Raw genomic sequence first — 18983 nt, 5'->3', positions numbered from 1 at the left:
AATCAGAGAATCTTTGGGTTGGAAAAGACCTCTGAGATCGTTGAGTCCAACCATTAGCTGAACACTGCCAAGTCCACCTCTAAACCATGTCCCTGAGTGCCACATCTACACGTCTTCTACATACCTCTGGAGATGATGACTCAACCACACCCCTGAGCAGCCTGTTCCAATGCTTGACAGCCCTTTCAATGAAGAAATTTTCCTTCCCTGGTGCAACTTGAGGCAGTTTCCTTTTGTCCTAATTTCAGCAGCTACCCTCAGGATTTAGAAGGCTGGTTTGATCCTACCTCTCAGGCACTGTTGCTCTCTATATTTAAGTATAGCACTTCGAGTGGGCAGAGAGGCTCTGCTTGTTCACGTTCTTGTCTGAAATATGCAGTGCAGCAAGTGCTGCTCCATGCACATCTTGTGTTCTGTGCAGCACCTGAGCCAAAAAGTTCCTGACCCTGGCTGGAAAGGGACAAGTTTGATGACCCAATTGAGGCATGCAGCTGATGATGATAATAAGGAGTCCTTTAGTGGTGCTGGCAGCAGGATAAATTGCACAGCAGACAGACATGTCATTGTCAATGATCTCTGAGGTTACTTTCTTCCAAGCTGCTCATCACAAGCTACTCATCAAGTCTCTTGCCAGCTGTTGCTCCTGCCCCTTCAGGTCTGCTGATGCTGTTCACTGCTTTTTCCACACTTTTGCCAAAATGGTCCAGATTAAAAACATTGACCTATTCAAAATGTTACACCTAGCTTGGGGTAACTTCTTCACTCAGTTCAGCTGCAGCTAAATGTGTCTGACACACTGCAGACATTGCCATGGCCTGTTGGCCTCAGGTATTGCTTTTGGTAAAAGGATGAAGGCATCATCCATCTCATGTAACCTTCCCTTTCCTACCTGAAAGACCTTCAGAAGAGGGCCTTGGCCAAAAAGCTGTGTTGAAATGCTGCACCCTCTTGCACTGGCCCACCACAAGTTTCAGCTTTGGACACCTGCATTTCGTTAATGGCAGAATGTAGGAAACCAAGGGGGATCCAATTCCTGTTGACCCCCAGCTGGCCCTGGATCCTGCAGTGGGTATGCCATGGCTCAGCTTCAGCAGCAGTCTCAAAGACACCTGCGTTTTTCAGCTCTTTTATGAAAATAATGAGGAGGAAAAGAGTGACAGTCTTGGCAAGAAAGAGCAAAGTGATGTATATGATACTGTAATTATCCTTAAACAGGGAGGTAACTTGCACATGACACTTGAAGCAGTGCACGAGTCACTACCTTAATTTGATTTGATGAGGCCACTGAATTTTTCTGTTCAGCCAATAGATCTCTAAACAGGCAAACTGCATTTTCAGCAGGAGCATTTCTGGGGTGTCTGATGTTTGTGATAATATTCCACAGTTGTTCTTAGGAAGCCATTGCTTTTGTGTGCATTTTATGAATATTAAGTTGTCATGAGAATAGAGTCAGGATTTGAAAATATGGAACTTTAATGACAGCCATGCTTTTAGAGCTGCTGCCTATGATCGTCATCATTATTATCAACATTTTCCCTTATTATTTCAAGTGAAATACTAGGAAGGTCATGTTTAAACCAGTAGCTGTTATTTCCCTCTGCCAGCAGAGTGTATTTGAAATTTCAGCAACTGTCTTTCCCTCTGTGGTTTAAAATGCAAAGCTGTGGCAGTTTCTTGAAGGAAGCAGTGTCCATGAGGACACGCCCTGTCAGCTCAGTGGGAGTTTGTACAGGGTTTGCAGGTGGGGCAGGTGTCCCCATCCCTCCCCTGGGCAGTTACCACAGAGACAGCACATCTCCCTGGTCTCTCCTGTTGCCTGTGGTGGTGCTGGCATCTGTTCCTGGGCTTCGTGACTGCTGGCAGTTGTGTCACTCACAGAAGGACACATGATGCCACTAAATCTATGGAACACAAAACTGGGGGGATGAATTAAGTCCAAACATAAACACCCTCATTTTATAGGAACACGTGAGTGAAGTGGACACACAGTTACTGCCACAAGGACACTGGCTGTGTCCCTGTGTTTGTCAAAGCCTATTTGACCACACTAGGATCAACAGAGGAGAGATGTCTGCCTAACTTCACAGGGCACTGCCCAGTGCTGGACTAATCCAGGGATAAGTTGATATGTGGACTTTGGGAATTGCCTTCTTGCTGGGGCCCCAAGCTGCCTTTGCCCTGGGACAAGGGACATCACCCTGTATTGTTGTTGATTAAGGTGTGGTATTTCTCCTTAATAACATACCTGCCTCAGTTAATCAGCCTGCTCACAGTATGCTTTAAGTCAGTCACTGCCAACACAGTAAGTTTGCCATTTAGTATTCTGGGATGAGGGAAAAAAGTACCTTTAAAAAGAATGTAATTAATGGTTAGGGTAAGAACTATTTATGCCCTTCCTACTGGCAGAAGAGGGGTTTCATAAACAAGGTGAAGTGAAATTTGAATGGTATCCATGAAATATATATGTCTGAGAGTTCACCTGTGCAAGGAAGAGTCCTCGGAAGAGACATGCTGAACTGAGGGGCTGATAAGCCTCGCTCATGGTAGGCTGGCAGATGTTAGCATGCATTTAACATGGTGTTGAACAATCAAGCAGGATTTACCTTTGTCCAAAAAGAAGCCAAGGACTTGTTTCAGTCCTGATAATGAGTCATTTAAAACATAGCTGTCTCCAAAATACAATCTTTCTTGTTAAAAATATTTTTGTGTGTCTCTCTTTTTTGAATCTATGTTATTAAGATCAGGTATACCTTCCTCCTCAGAGTCTAGAAACCAAGCACTTATATTTCACAAGACCCTGCATTTTAATGGACATTAAATTTTTGCCTTTTCTAGCATTAATCTCACATATCAGATGTTGGAAATCAGCTTGGCTTTATTAAGGCCACTAGACCCACACAGTACCAGCCCATGCCTTGTGTAGACCTGCAACACACGGTAGCAAGTTTTCATGACCAGTTTACTGCTGACTTAAAAAATGCACAAGCAGGTTTGAACACTTTGGAAGCTGGCATTTTTGAAAACTGTTTTCTTGAGAGGGACTGCATTTCAGTCCAAAAAGGGTTAGATTATGTTGGTAGCCCATTTTGAAAGGCAGTAACAACAGGAGAGAAGTGCTCTCAGACCAGACAGCTTGTGCGTTTTCTCATCAAGCTACAGATGATCACTGATGATAAATGTTCTGATAAATGGTACCTGAACTTAGTCAAGGTGTTGATTGTATAACGTGGCAATGAACAAGTTGTTAAGTGTGTATTTAGTTACAATAATTAGGGCTATATGGGCTCTGTAACTTTCTTAAGTAGTACTTATTTATGAAACCCAGCTCTGTGTAGCTGCATAGGAAAAAAAATTCAAACCACATTTGATAATGAATCTTGATTCCATATAAATTACATAGGGATAAATGCATTTTAGGTTCACAAGAAAGTTTTAATTACGCACTATCACAAATGGTGTATGGCAGTGTCTGCAGCAAAGATGGCCAGCAGCACTTAGAAGCAGCTTCATGTACAACTTGCAATATGAGAAATCATCCTGCTGGTGCAATGCAAAGTGCTGGAGAACAGGCAATCTCCTGCATGGCCATTGAATTACCAACTGGTTTCTAGGGGTCAGGGGAGATTGTTTCATCTCCCCTCACTCCACAAACCCAGTGATCATCTGTAGCATTCCAGGCTATAGCCTCAGACACAGAGCCCTGCAGATAACAGAGATACAGAGACTTATTTTGTAAGTTGACTTAAAAGAGGTGGTTTGAATGGAATTGCTAATTTTTAAACAGCCAAACTTGGAGTGATAAGTACTTGCCTTGCCAACAGGTGGCCCATGTAAAGGTGATGATTATTTCCCACCAAAGTGTTTGTATAACTAGCTTTCCTTTTATTCCAAAAAAGTTGAAGTTACACTTCTAGGAGCAAATTGTCAAGTGAAAAATGAAGCTGTTTTACTCTGCCTTAATTTTCTTAATTATTTCAAATTCCCAGGAATAAAATTAAAATGTCTGACTGTTAAAGGGTAATATTTGAATCTGAGAGAAACGTGTATCAACAGCAGTTCAAGAAGCTATCCATGACAGACCTGGCTTCAAAGGAATTGCATTTACTAAAGTATTGCCTGAGCATCAGCATCATTATTACTGCCCTCTGCTTTCTTTTTCTCTCTGCTCTCCATATTTTTAAATTAAAATGGCTCAGAAGCATCAGCATCAACACTCATGGCCTAAAAGCACATGCAGGATCAGGTCTTACGACAGACCAAAGTTCAGAGGTCTGGTTTCCCAATCCCAAATGCATTTAGAACCAGGCTCAGTGGTGTTTTCCTTGGCTCGTGCAGAAGCATCTCTGGGTATAGACCAGCAAATTCTGGGTAGCCCAGGAGCTTTACTGAAAAATAATCTGAGGTGCTGAGGTTACTAGGATTTAAATGGATTTTGTGAACCATACAAATCAGGCTTTGGTGCCTTGAATTTGTGCCAATATTTTTGTGGACTTGGGCTTGCTGTACTAATGAAAGATTTTCCTTGGTGGTAAACAATGCAATGGCCAAATCATTCAGATGAAGGATATATATTTGAGTCCATATGGGACAGAAAGAATCCTGTGTCTCACTGAATAAGACAATTATCCAGAATAAATAAATCTGTCTGAAGCTTCATCCTTTAAAAAAACCCACAAACCTATCAAACCAATATATTGGGAGCATTTCATGTGGTGGTTTGCAGTATCCTACAAGGGTCAGTGTATTTTGACAGTTCCATCAACAGGCTGGTGATGAATGCAAATCATGACGAATAAATCAGCAAAGGAGCGACTGATGGAGTTGTAAAACACAATGGGGAGGAGCCAATTGTGTAACATTCAATAGGTGGGATCTACTCAGAAGGCAGTGGGGATAGGGCTGAATGCAAGGTTTGCCATTCAGAAGTAATAAACACAAGCCATGCCTGCTAGATGGGACATAACCAGAGCAAGTGGTGCTTCTGTAAAGGATCTGAGATTAGAATTGAAAAAACCCCACCCAACTCCATGTGACTTGAAAGTGAGAAGCTGTGAAGAAACAGGCTTTGGCAAGACAGTGACATGGGGAGAAGGAGGGATGATCTTCATCCCTGTAAATAGCAAAGGTGAAAAAGGCTGAAGCTCTAGAGAACTGTCCAAAGACCAATAAACAAGAATTTCAGGTGAAAAAAATGACTAATTGTGAGCTCAGCCTGCAAGTTTTATTCAAAAAACAGAGCTGTGTCTTGATGAGATTACGTAAATATCACTACAAGGCATAAGCAGAGCTCTTGAAAGGCTCTTTAATCTATCTAATCCTATCTGGAAGCAAAAGCCAGACAAATTCTCATGAGAAATACTGCACACTTGCTTGTATGATTGACTGGTTAGCAAACAAGGCGTACAGGGATGTGGCAGGGTCCACAGCTCTCTGATTCTTTAAAGCCAAGGTCCTTGTGGAAGACATGATTTACTCAGATAAATGCTATAGCACCTAGTGTGCAAATAACACTAAAATGTAATGGTCCATGTCATACACAATCACTTGTATTAAATTGTCTGATGAACCCTTGCAGCTTTAAAAGTCAATGATCTAACTACTCTCAGAGTCCCAAGGTGTCTTACTGAATTGTGCTCAGAAGGAAAGTCCACTGTCTTGCAGTTTTGGTTATTAGCATGGTCATTTCCTGTATGTCTGCATTTCCTGCTCTCTGCCTGTGTTCAAATGCAGAAGGTTTCTGAGATTTGCCTTCCTCTTGCTGGCTTGCAGTGCTGTGCTGTCCACTTGGTCTAAAGCAAGCTGCCTCTCACAAAGGAGTGATTCTCTTCAGCTTTTGTCAAGTCCTGCTGTAATAATTGAAGAGACAAACATGTCAGACATTGTAACATAAGTAGTAGGCAACTCAAAAGTTTGTCAGATCACTCTTTGCACAAAAGAACAAGAATGGTCTCCCCTCCTCCCCACTCCACCCCACCCACCCCCGTGCTGCTGAAGTGTATTTATTATTTCCTACTTGACAGTTACTGCAAAGGTCTAGAGGAGCAAGGGGTTGTTATCAGATGGAAATTGTCTGGTACTTCTCATGCATTTGCCACCTTTCACCATGAAATACAGCACCTGGTGCTTGTGCTGTTCAGGAGTAAATGGATTAACTGATGAGTGACTGAGAGGGAGAGGAAGGCTCTGTAGATAGTACCTCTGGCTTCCTGTCAGTATCTTCTCTCTCCCAATTCTCTGTAATGTCCTTCCCACCATTTCAAAGAGGAGACAAAGGTCTCAAAGGTCTTGAGATTTTGAGGTACTTGGTGGCATCCATTCATGTGCCTTTGGTGTCCTGCAACAGCAGCTCTTGATGCCTGGGCTGTGTTGGCAGATGATCCTCAACCATTCCCTCAAAGAGGAGCTTTGCCTATGTCCAGGATATCCTATCCCTTCAGGATCACTCTTCAGGCTGGTGTGGCTCGTTCCTCTGTTTTTCTGAAGCCTTAGTTCCATTTTGAAAAACAAACTTGCAGAGAACAATTACAGGGAAATGAAAGAGATGGTAGCTAATAGATTCTAACGGGTGTCCTCTTCTTCCTTTGCCCAGGTTTTATCACACTGTGAATGAGTTTGACACCATGACCGCTGAGGATTCCACTGCAAGGATGAGCAATGATTCCACTAATGTGGCCACCACAAAAGTCCCTGAAGGCGTTGCTGGTGCGCCCAACGAGGCAGCTCTGCTGGCCCTCATGGCCCGCACGGGATACAGTATGATCCAGGAGAATGGGCAACGCAAGTATGGAGGCCCTCCTCCGGGCTGGGAGGGCCTGCACCCTCCTCGTGGCTGCGAAGTCTTTGTGGGCAAAATCCCCCGCGATGTCTATGAGGATGAGCTCGTGCCCATCTTCGAGACTGTCGGCCGCATCTACGAGATGCGGTTGATGATGGACTTTGACGGGAAGAACCGTGGCTACGCCTTCGTGATGTACACACAGAAGCACGAGGCGAAGCGTGCTGTCAGGGAGCTGAACAACTATGAAATCCGCCCCGGCAGGCTGCTGGGCGTGTGCTGCAGTGTGGACAACTGCCGGCTCTTCATCGGAGGCATTCCCAAGATGAAGAAGAGAGAGGAGATCCTGGAAGAGATTGCCAAGGTGACAGAAGGTGTGCTGGATGTCATAGTGTATGCCAGCGCTGCAGACAAGATGAAGAACAGAGGCTTTGCCTTTGTGGAGTATGAGAGCCATCGAGCAGCAGCCATGGCCAGGAGAAAACTCATGCCAGGAAGGATCCAGCTGTGGGGACATCAAATTGCTGTTGACTGGGCAGAACCAGAGATAGATGTGGACGAAGATGTCATGGAGACTGTTAAAATCCTATATGTGAGGAATTTAATGATTGAGACCACAGAGGACACCATTAAAAAGGTGTTTGGTCAGTTTAACCCCGGCTGTGTAGAGAGAGTGAAAAAAATACGTGATTACGCCTTTGTGCACTTTACAACCAGGGAAGATGCCATTCATGCCATGAACAACCTCAATGGTGTTGAACTAGAAGGCTCGTGCCTGGAGGTTACTTTGGCCAAGCCAGTGGACAAGGAGCAGTACACTCGCTACCAGAAAGCAGCAAAAGGAGGGGCTGCAGCAACCTCCGAAGTAACTCAGCAACCTAACTATGTTTACTCTTGTGATCCATACACACTAGCATACTATGGATATCCATACAATGCCTTGATCGGGCCCAACAGAGATTACTTTGTGAAAGGTTAGTACACACAATTAGAGGATGTGATGGGCAGGTTTGATCTTAGGCTTATGCGAGAGGTCTGCCTCAGCCAAAGGACACCTAGCGCCATGCAATTTTTTCTTAATACTCTTTGGTCATATTTCTGTTTGGTCTTACTTTAGTTTATGCCTACCCAAAGTGTACTTATCTATAAATAATTGCTAATGTACAAGATAGTATGAGAGAGGTATCAAATATATGGTTAAGGATAGGTAAAAACCAAGCATGGGATGGGGAACAGAGGGATCTGTGTTTTATGAGTGTTATACTAAGTCTGAGCAAGTCTAAGGATTCCAGTTTCTGAGTCTGCTTTCAAAGGGCTGGATCCTAATGACAGGGTGCTCGGGAGATGTGGGCATGGTGACCTATCCAAAGGGAGGGAGGTTACAGAAAGCCTTAGTTAGGAATTCTCTAGGTGTCATTTTCTTTCTGCATTAAAATGACAGTAATGCTGTCCTTCATAAAGTCATTTGAGAACTACAAGCAGAAGGAATCACGTGAGTAAAAAATAATTATTTTATTATGTGTACCTTAAACAGTTAAGGTTGTAACCTTAAATGGTTACAGTCATTAAAAATCAACCAAAAATCACTTGTTCATAAAAAACCCCAACAGCCATAACTGATATTATAATTACAATTGTCCTGTTTGTTGTACAATTTCAGGAATTAAAGTTTCCTGAAATTTGATGTGTATTTCCATAGAAGAAACAATTTAGCATAAATATATTCTTAAAGCACCCACATAAACCGAGAAGTATTTTTAACACTAGCTGTTCAAAAATTTCAGCTTCTTCTCAGTTTCCAGGTTTGTACTTGCAATGAACTATGACAGAGTTGAGTAACAGTCTAAATATTCAATTAGACCATGATAAAGTACATCAATACTGCAGTGTTCAAAGTACTGTCATAACACATCTGGAGTCACTAAGATGAATAAAGGAAATATTTTTGGAAATGGGTTACGTGCACCTAATAAAATAGCAGAGAAAACAGTTAAGCAACCTAAATAAAAATATATGCAGCGGTGGGACAAAGTTGGTTAAAGGGCAGGTATGATTTTGTGCCATCTCGGCAGGGTCCCATCACAGCCAGTTGATTAGTTGGGTCTCCTCTGGAGATCAGCAGACAGCAGAAGCTGTTCCTAATGCACAGAAATCACTCTGAGGATCCCCTTGGTCTCTACTGACTGCATGGAACCTGTAACACTTGGCACAAGAGTTTCACCAATATAAATGAGCAGTTAATATATGCTCACAAATATCAAATGCTAAACAAGCATCCTTTACTGGATGCTTCTTAGGCACTTCTGTTTTCCTGAGCAGGGTCACTAAGACTCAGTCATGCTGACTTCAGCAGCCACCTTTCTAAGCACAAGCCTCCAGATCTCAGCCTGGGGTCACTCGTGCTCCCTATGGGGCTGTCACTCTCCATTATTCACCCTCTCCTGTGTTGTTATCATAAGCAGGCAGCATACGAGGCAGAGGGCGAGGTGCGGCTGGCAACAGAGCTCCAGGTCCCAGGGGTTCCTACCTGGGGGGATACTCCGCCGGCCGTGGAATCTACAGCAGGTACCATGAAGGCAAAGGCAAACAGCAAGAGAAAGGATATGAACTGGTTCCCAGCCTGGAGTTACCCGCAGTCAATCCAGTGGCCATCAAGCCTGGTGCAGGTTAGTATGTCCAGGGAGGGGAGGAAGCAGGGGTGGTGGGCAGGCCCTCACGCCAAGCCCTGTCTCAAGCCTGTGTGGACGCTTCTAGGGCCAGTCCACGACCCAACTGCGGCAATGGGGACAGCCCCAGGGTTGGGGCTCAGTGCTCCCTTGTGCTGAGTGTCTCCTGGCCCTGGGCAGGCTTTCTTCACACAGGAGGCACACAGAGGGATAGGGGATGCAAATATCTGGGAGCCCTTCAGGCCAAACAAAAAAGAACTGAAGCAATGCCCACTCCTCCTGTCCCCTTTTGCATTTGCTTAGGGGGAAGCAGACTTTCCTCTCCTTCTAGTCATGTACACCAGAACACAGTGACTAAGAGCAATCTTCCCCTCTTTTAATACCTTAAATGCTAATTTCACTTTGGGAGATTCCCATCCTAGATTTCCAGCCAGGCTGGAGCCCTCCCCTGTTTAGTCCCTATTTCTCCAGTGGTATGAGGCTGAGAAAAGGATCTGGGGCTTTCCCATTGCAGGAAAGTCCCTGGCTGAGGCAAGCTCCTCCATCTCCATCAGTGGCACGGGGAAGGAGCAAGGCAGGGAGCCCTTAGGATCCATCTTTGCAGCAGTGCAGTGCCTACAGGAGTGCTCTCATCTCTGCTGGGCCCTGAGGAGCCAGTCCAAGGGCTGGGGCAGGGATTGCTCCCTTCTGCTGCTTTGTCAGCTGAGTACCTAGCCCTTGCCATTCCCAGGTGGATGAGAGCTGAAGCTCTGCAATTCCTCAAGATGCTATTTGGAAAGATTTTTATTTTAAAAAGTAACCTGAGGAAGAAGGTCCTTAAAGGTGATAGGGACCAGCCCTCTTGCAGAGGTCTTGATGTCTTCTCTCCATTTCCCTTTCCACGTAAACTGTAATGGCAGAATGTAAGCATTGTTTAATAATAGAGGTACTGTGGTTTTCCAAAACCATTTTCCAAAATGTTTCATTTATGCCAGTGAAAATTACATTGCATCTAATGAAGTCTGTGAAGAGTTCTTCATAACAGCTGGATGAGACAATGTCAGAAGAAGTTTAGAGACAAAGGAAGGCTGAGAGTTTGAGAAAGATCAGACTTCCTGAGTAAACTACCCACTCACCTCCAGAAAATATTACTGCTATGTGTGTTTGCAAAGATACTTTAGGAATTCCAGATATTACTAAAGGATGCTTGAAAAGTGAGCTTGGAAATGCATGCTTATTAGTGGTGTCTATATTTTATTCAACTGCCAAACTAAAGCTTGAAGCTCTAGTCAAAATGTTTCTACACTTGAAGCATGTTGAGATTCAGGGGTTTTTATCAGATCTTCCTCTGTTGTATGGTTCCTGCACAGCTTCTGAACACAGAAGTGCCTGGTCTGTTTTCCCCAGCCAGATCAGCTGATCTAATTAGAGGGACCACATGAAAGACTTACCTCTGTTGTGAAGAGGGTGTGACTTTGAAAGCACCAGAATAGAGCAGTAGAAATGTACTGACTGCAAAGTTTCCTCCCTACTGTTTAGATCAACCTTAAAGCTCATTTCTTTGCAAATAGGTGGAATACTCCTCTGAGGTCACCCCAATACCCCAGATGCCTGCTACTGTTTTTCTGACAGAAGTTATTGCAGAGTGGAGCATGTGAGCTCTTTGCCTTGATGAGAAATTATCCAGGATATTTAAACCAGAGATAAAACTGGTTTGACCTGACCAGGCTGACTTGATGTAAAAGGAGAACTGGAAAACCTCATGACTTGGCAGTCTCTGGTTGAGGAAACAGTGGTACTCCACTGGTGGAGGACACATCTCTGCCTGAAAGATATCTGATCAACTTCCTTGTTGCAGTCTCCAGGATCAGAGCAAGAGTACTGCTTTCTGTCACCTGCTTCCACCAGGCATAATTGCACACTCTAACATTGCAAAGTTTCATTGCATGGAAAGAAACCTGTGTACATATTAGGCTTCATTTCTGGCTTAGTGGCCACACCTCCTTTAAGTGGCAATATCACTGCTTTGTCCATTGTCCATTATTTATCGTCTACTTTGTTTTCCTTGTGAATAACATTACTGCTAAAAAGCTCACAAGCTGAATGCTGAGGTATGCAATATGAGGCAATGATGGAAATCATAGCATCATCAAATGGTTTCTGTTGGAAGGGACCTTAAAGGCATCTAATCCAATGCCTTTGTTGTGGGCAGAGATGTCTTTAGATCAGGTTGCTCAAAGGCCCATCTCCAATATGAACTTAATACTTCCAGTAATGAGGCACACAAAACTTCTCTGGACAACCAGTCCAGTGTCTCATCACCTTAATTATAGAGTATTCCTTTCTTATGCCCAACTCTTTTTCAGTTTAAAACTGTTACCCCTTGTCCTGTCACTACAGGCCTTACCATAAAGGCTTTCTTGTTGGCCCCCTTCAAGTACTGAAAAGCTCCAGTAGAGGTCTTTATTCCAGAGGCATGTTTTCTCCAGGCTGAACAACCCCAGCTCTCTCAGTGTGACTTAACAGTAGAGGTGCACCATCTCATGTAACATCCTCTGAACCTGCTCCAACAGATTCACATCCTTCTTATACTGGGTGCCCCAGAACTGGACACAGCACTCCAGGTAGAGTCTCACCTGATCAGAACAGAGAGGCAGAATCACCTCCCTCAACCTGCTGTCCACACTGCTTTTGATAGAGCCCAGAATACAGCTGGTTTTTCTGGGCTACAAGTACACATTGCCAGGCCATGTGATTATTATTGTGATTATTGGGAATGTTTAGCAAAGAATGTTTCTTCCCTGAGCAAGCCATGAAACTCCATTTTGGACCATGTACAAACTCACCATCCTGAACTATATTATCCTGACCAGAGTGTTCTCTCTTCTTCTGAAACACCATGGCTCTAATCATATCATTTGTCCAATTTTGGCATGAGGGAGAATTCCCTTAAAAGAAGTGTTGGCTTTTTTTTTTTTAATGTCATTAAGTAGACTGATCCTGTAGCAGACAAATGGGATAAAACATATTTAGCCAAGTTAGTTCTGGGAAATGCTGGTAAAAGAGCTGATATTTCACAGGGATGGCCAAAGAATTGGATGTAAAGCAGATGGGTTGCTGCCTCTAACTCCTGCAGTACAAACCATAACTTTCTGTCTTGGAGCAGCTCGTCCTATGGCAGCTACACACTCCTTGATGTCAACAGCCAGAGCAGGGACCTCACTGGGATATTACACACCCTTACCTCTTGTGTTCAGACCACACTCTCAGCCAGTGGGAAGGACAGCAGTGGTCAGAAGGGGTTGTGGAAGTCTGGGTCACAGCTCCCAGTGTCCAGGAGGACTCTGGCCCTAGGACACTGATGGCAGGAGCATGGGCGAAAATGCGGCACCAAACAGCACTGAGCCTGTCGCAGTGATCAGCTATGGTGCTCCCACACATGGGGAGGGCAGAGGTGGCCCAGGTGCCCTGCCTGCACACACAGCTACCTCCCCTGATACGAGCAGCACAGGATCACTGCTGGAGAATTGGCACAGCTGGGAGGGAGAGTTCTTTGACAAGAGGCCCTGGAAACTCTTCCCTCCATTTATCTGATATGTCTGGTCTCTCCTAGTGGCCATCCCTGCCATTGGTGCCCAGTACTCCATGTTTCAGGCTGCACCACCAGCCAAGATGATGGAAGATGGCAAAATCCACGCTGTTGAGCACATCATCAACCCTATAGCTGTCCAGCAGGACCCAGCTAGTGCAGCAGCTGCCGCAGCAGCTGCAGCCGCTGCTGTAATACCGGCTGTCTCCACACCTCCTCCATTCCAGGTGAGTTCAGCACAGAAATCCTGCTTCCCATACTTCCAGCTTCCCATATATCCTGCTATGCATATCCAGTGTAGGGGGTAAGCCTAGATTCTTGTCCTGCTTCCATTCAGGACATGCTCTTGAGGATGTCACGGTGCCCAAGAGCCCTGAAGTTCATCTGACCTGTCTTAGACATCTGCACATTGGACTGTTGCTTTCCCACTACGGGGGACACAAACTGTGAGGGGGGGACATCATCCTCCCGTGATGTCACAACTCTCAATCAGGGCACACACTGCCTGCCCTCCCCATTACCTCCTTCCCTTCTGGGCGGGCATTCAGGGCACGGAAGGGGCATGTTACGCCACGGTGCTTTTTTTGAGGTGTGGACCTTTCCTCGCAGGGCCGCCCCATCACGCCGGTGTACACCATGGCTCCCAACGTGCAGCGGATCCCTGCCGCCGGCATTTACGGGACAAGTTACGTGCCGTTCGCGGCGCCGGCCGCGGCCACGGCAACAATAGCCACGCTACAGAAGAACGCGGCCGCCGCCGCCGCCTACGGGGGCTACGCGGGCTACATCCCGCCAGCATTCCCCGCCGCCGCCATCCAGGTGCCCATCCACGACGTGTACCAGACGTACTGAGACTGCGGGCAGCCGAGCGTGCTGGAGGAACACACTGAAGGAACACTTTACTATTTATGAAGAAAGAACTGTCTGCGAAAAGAGTAAACGTTTGGGCTTGGTAAAACAATGCAGAAAGTGAAGAATGTCATAGAAAAACATGTTTGAAATATTTTCTATGCTTGAAGTTTTCACTAACTTTTGTAGGCTATTTTTAAAAATTTAACATGCCTGTATTCATACATTTCCAAAGGACCTCAGTGCATCCAGCCTACCACTGATGTGCATTTATAAGCATTATAGTGGGGTTGCATAGGGTCTTTTTTTTTTTTAGCGGTTATATTTTCAATATATTTGTGGTATGAAGGTTATTTTTTAGTAATTTCTGCACTCCAGAGTTGTCTATTTTGTAGTGCCTTTAATAATATATCAGCTATATATTAAAAAGCACACCTGAGCAGCTAGGGAAAGTTTTAACAATATATTTTGAAGAGTATATTCAATATTTAAAGAATACATACCGTAGTTTTTTGTTTTGTTTTGTTTTTTAAGAAGAAAACAACAAGTATCTTATTTAAAAATTATACTGGAAAGTGCAATTTGAAAAATGTGCAAGACCTCTGCATTTTTGTGCTGGCATTAATACAATCTGCTCATTCTCATTTGAAATCACAAGTAACTAATATTGCCTGTTTGGAAGAAAGAGAAAAGAAAAAAAAAGCCTCCTCACACATACCTCTTCACAGTGTGGTTTGCAGGCTTGTTTTCAGCTGAAGAAAGGCTCCAAGTTTTCCTTAGCAACTGGATTTTCTATTTATTGAAGCTACTTGTAGTTGGAGCATGTAAAGAAACGAGTGGCTGACGTTTCAAGCAAGGTGTCTTCACTTAGATCTTCATCCAGTATAAAGCCAAGGCTTTTTTTCAGTGCTCTTCATTTTATTCTTTGAAGTATATGTTGTAGTGACTGAGAACGTATGCTGCTGTTGGCAAGAGCAGCCACACTCTCGCCAAGAGGATGTGCAGCATTACTTACCCATTGCTCCATCATGTTCCATGAGAAATTTCAAAGGTACTAGGGGTGGTAGTCATACTGGAATTAGTGAAACAGGGCTAGCCTCCCTCCCAGCCTCCCTTCCACTCTTAATTCCCCTTTTCCACAACTGGAGTTGTACATGCACATCAGGGGTGGGAGTGATTAGACCCAATGATTTTAAGACATAGAGCTTGTAAATATCATTTAATATACATTTTTAAAGTCATTTTATGTTGCAAATTTACATGGTATGTGGTTTGCCACAAAACAAAAACCTTTTATTGCAATATTATAAAAAAGTTTGTTTTATTAAGAAGTAAATATGTTATTGCAGTGTTTTGTGGCCTGTTTAAAGGCTTTTATTTAGTAGTGCAGTGAATGTAAAATAGAGTAAAATGGTAAAAAAATATCTTGCCCATTGCATGAAGTGCATCAGCTCTGCAAACACAAGTCTGGTGACAAAAGGTGAGAAGCAGAGAGTCAGTAAACAATATTCCTTTACATTTTATGGTATAAGTACATGCCAAAGGGGTTTCACATTGGCCATATTTTGACAACTGAACCACTTCCAGACCACATTGAGCTCAGTTAAGTGACCTTTTTTGTACACTTCTTTTGCTTGCCTCAAAATTGAGCGGTTGTATTTTAGGTGCTCTTGCTCAGACAAGCTGAGCTCCCCTTGACCCCGTTGACCCATTAGCAAAAGCACTGTGAGGTTGGACCCATTAGGTTGGACTCTGCCCCTCCACGCCCCTTCCCAGGAAACTTTTACTGTCTGTACCCGCACATCTGAAAGCACACCCAGACCTCAGCCCCAGGGTCCTGCCCTTGTGTAGGGAGAGAGAGGAGCTCTGGGAAAGCCTGAGGGGCAAGCCCCCAGCCAGGGTCCAGCACTGCCTCCTCCAGTCCTCCAGTCCAAGGCCTTACATGGCTCAACACTGGACACCAGCGTGGGTCCCTGGGCCAGGCACAAACACCCCTGGGGCCAGGAAAAGGCAGTCCAGTGGTCTGGGCCTCTGCTGGCCCAATTCCAGCCCCACGCCATGGCTGACTCCCAGAGGAGAGAGGAAGGGAGATGGCTCCTTTCCCACTAATCCTCTTCCTGCCAACAGGACAAGGGACCTGCCACTCACAGAGATGGCAGGAAGAGAAAGGAGCCAATGAGGGAAAACTGTGAGGTGCCCCCGGCCACGAGTGGGTGCTGCCTGTGCCAGGGTAGCAGCAGGCAGTACCCAGGGATGGAGGCAGGACCCAGGTATGCAGGCAGCCAGGTCATGCTGAGCCTCCTGCCTATGCCTGTCTTGACATTTGCTTCTAAACCATTTCATGTACACTACTACTGAGGTAAGTCTAATAACTTGAAATGTGAACATCTTTAGGTTAAGAACAAACTATTCTAAGAAAAAAAAGTATAAATAAAAAAGTTAGTGTGCCTTATTCTCAAAAGAGCTGATATTTTAGATATTTTATTGTATCTTTCTTCTCTGTATTGTCAGAAGCCTCTGAGTTTATTTAGTTCTTGCTCCATTTACGGTACATTTCTAGGATGTAGTGAATAAAGCATTCTTTAAAAACAGAGACTGTTACTTCATTGCAACATCGCAGTCTGCCAAGGCTGTGCTCCCCTCCAAGCTGGGAAGAGGGTGTTTGGGGCAGCAGGGGAGCAGGGCACTGCAGCCAGCATCCCTGCAGGCTCCAGCAAGGAGGGAAATGAACTGTCCCACCACCTGCAGCAGACAGTGACCTTCTCAGCATGCATATTGGGCATCTCTCCATTCTTCCAGCATCCTCTGAACAACCTAAATCTCTCTTTTCATGCAGCTTAGGGTCAGTGCCTAGATGTGGATGGAGCTGGAGCTAATATCCCCCTGTGGTTTCCATCCACCCTGTACACAAATTCCTGTGTCTCTGTTGTATGTCCTCACTACCAGGCAAGAGCGCTGGGAACCAGTTCATCCTTTTCATTTCAGCATGCTCCATGCTTCAAACACACAGAAAGCTAAGCTCATTTGCAGTGCTCTAGACTCCCTGGCTGTTTCCTTGGTGTAAATATGTGGAGAAGAGCAGTCTGAGGGAGTAGTCCTGGCTAACCAGAGAGGTCCCAGTTGCCGGAAGATATCAAATCTGACAACTATGGAAACTATCAGGAGTGATCCACTTAATTGGTGAGGCAAAGGCTATGGAAGCTGTCTAACTTTATTTTAGTAAAGCCTTTGACACTGTCTCTCACAATATTCTCCTGGAGAAACTGGCTTCCCATGGCGTGAAGGAGCATACCATTCACTGGGTAAAAAACTGTCTGGACGGCCAAGCCCAGAGTTGCATCCATGGATGGAGTTATATCCAGCTGACAGCCAGTCAAGAGCAGTGTTCTCTGGGGCTCAGTGTTGGAGCCAGTCCTGTTAAATGTCTCTGTTGATGACCTCAATAAGGGGATTGAGTGTCCCCTCAGTCAGTTCACAGATGACACAAAGTGAGTGGCAGCACTGTCTGCTGGAGGGCAGAAGGCTCTGCAGAAGGACCTGGACAGGCTGGATCAATGGGCCAAGGTCAGTGCTATGGGGTTCAACAAGGCCAAGTGCCAGGTCCTGCACTTGGGTCACAACGAGTCCAGGCAGTGCTAGAGGCTTTGGGCAGAGTGGCTGGAAAGCTGCCTGGTGGAAGAGGACCTGGGGGTGCCAGCTGGGAGATGCTGAACATGAGCCAGCTGTGCCCAGGTGGCCAAAAAGGCCAGTGGCATCCTGGCCTGTGTCAGCAATGGTGTGGCCAGCAGGAGCAGGGCAGTGACTGTCCCCTGTACCCAGCACTGGTGAGGCTGCACTTCAAATCCTGAGTCCAGTTCTGGGCCCTAACTACAAGAAGGACATTGAGGTGCTGGAGAGAGTCCAAAGAAGGGCAGCAGAGCTGGGGAGGGGTCTGGAACACAAGGCTTGTGAGGAACAACTGAGGGAGCTGGGGTTGTTTATTCTGGAGAAAAAAGAGGCTCACAGGAGACCTGATCACTCTCTACAGCTGCCTGATATGAGGTTGTAACGGGGTGGGGGTTGGTCTCTTCTCCCAGGTAACAAGACAGGACAAGAGGAAATGGCCTGAAGATGTTCCAGGTGAGATTTTGATTGGATATAAGGAAAAATTTCCTCACTGAAAGGGTGGTCAAGCATTGGAAAGGCTGCCCAAGGAAGTGGTGGAATCACCCTTCCCTGGCAGTGCTAAAAAAGCATATGGGTGTGGCACCTGGGGACATGGTTTACTAGTGAACATGGCACTGCTAGGTTAGCAGGACTGGATGATTTCAAAGGTATTTTCCAACCTTAATGATTCTACAATTCACTTGTATGAGAAGGAAACCACCAGCAAACCATGGCCCTTTATAAATGTTTAAACATGAGGCATGACCTTCACAAAAAGCAATGTTTTCCAAATGAGATGAACTGTGCCACACTGAAATGTGTTCTGCTCTTTCCTTTTTCCCTTTATCCAAGCTACCCAAGATTAAAATTAATCTACACAACTTTTTCCAAACATTCTCTTTACAAGATAATTTCTGTCTTTTTCTAGACTGCTGATTTCTGTCTTCGGTTTTGTAAGATCTTAATTAATGGTTAACTCATTGTAAGGTTGAAATATGCAAGTCATTCTCAGGATATTAACATAAACAATGCCAGAGAAATGCAATTGTGCTTTCAAGATGACCTTGCTGCCTTGGGAATGTCAGGAGTTCTGCTGAGGCCTTGGGCACTGAGACAACTCAAAAGGTGATTCCATTCCCTTTTTTAATGTCTTTCTTTGTGGTCTTGAAGAGCTGATGTGCTTTTCCCTGGCTGGCATCATCTTAAAAATCATGCTAAAAAAACAGCTTTAGCTTTCTTTAGGAAACACCATCTAGTAGCACAAGTGTGATACAGCTATTATATGAACAGATTTAGAAGAAACTCAAGTGCACCACTCTGATATGGCAACTCATTTATAAAAATACTCAGAGTACATGCAAAATATATGCATTTTGCATACATACAAAATGGTACATGCACATGGCTCATCTCATTCTCTGTGGCTGGTGTTACACCCCTAACACTTCTGGTCTGAATGAGTCCTGAGCTCTTACAGAAC

General features: G+C 44.9%; 1 protein-coding gene across 6 annotated transcripts in view; it reads left to right on the top strand.

Annotated features, from left to right (window-relative positions):
• Positions 1–16449, top strand: part of RBM47 (RNA binding motif protein 47) — a 78059-nt gene extending 61610 nt beyond the window's left edge. For 5 of the 6 annotated variants that reach the window (XM_063401820.1, XM_063401819.1, XM_063401817.1 and 2 more), the window contains 4 exons: positions 6590–7749; positions 9235–9441; positions 13034–13236; positions 13619–16449. In XM_063401820.1, the coding sequence (XP_063257890.1) occupies positions 6621–7749; positions 9235–9441; positions 13034–13236; positions 13619–13861 (1782 nt within the window). In that variant the 5' untranslated portion in view covers positions 6590–6620 and the 3' untranslated portion in view covers positions 13862–16449. The remainder of the gene's footprint in view (positions 1–6589; positions 7750–9234; positions 9442–13033; positions 13237–13618) is intronic. The other variant, XM_063401816.1, reaches the window with a different exon arrangement.
• The last annotated feature ends 2534 nt before the right edge of the window (positions 16450–18983 follow it).

The sequence above is a fragment of the Prinia subflava genome, chromosome 7 (genome assembly GCF_021018805.1).
Source record: "Prinia subflava isolate CZ2003 ecotype Zambia chromosome 7, Cam_Psub_1.2, whole genome shotgun sequence".
NCBI classification, from domain to species: domain Eukaryota; kingdom Metazoa; phylum Chordata; class Aves; order Passeriformes; family Cisticolidae; genus Prinia; species Prinia subflava.
This window is presented reverse-complemented; position numbering and strand designations above follow the sequence as displayed.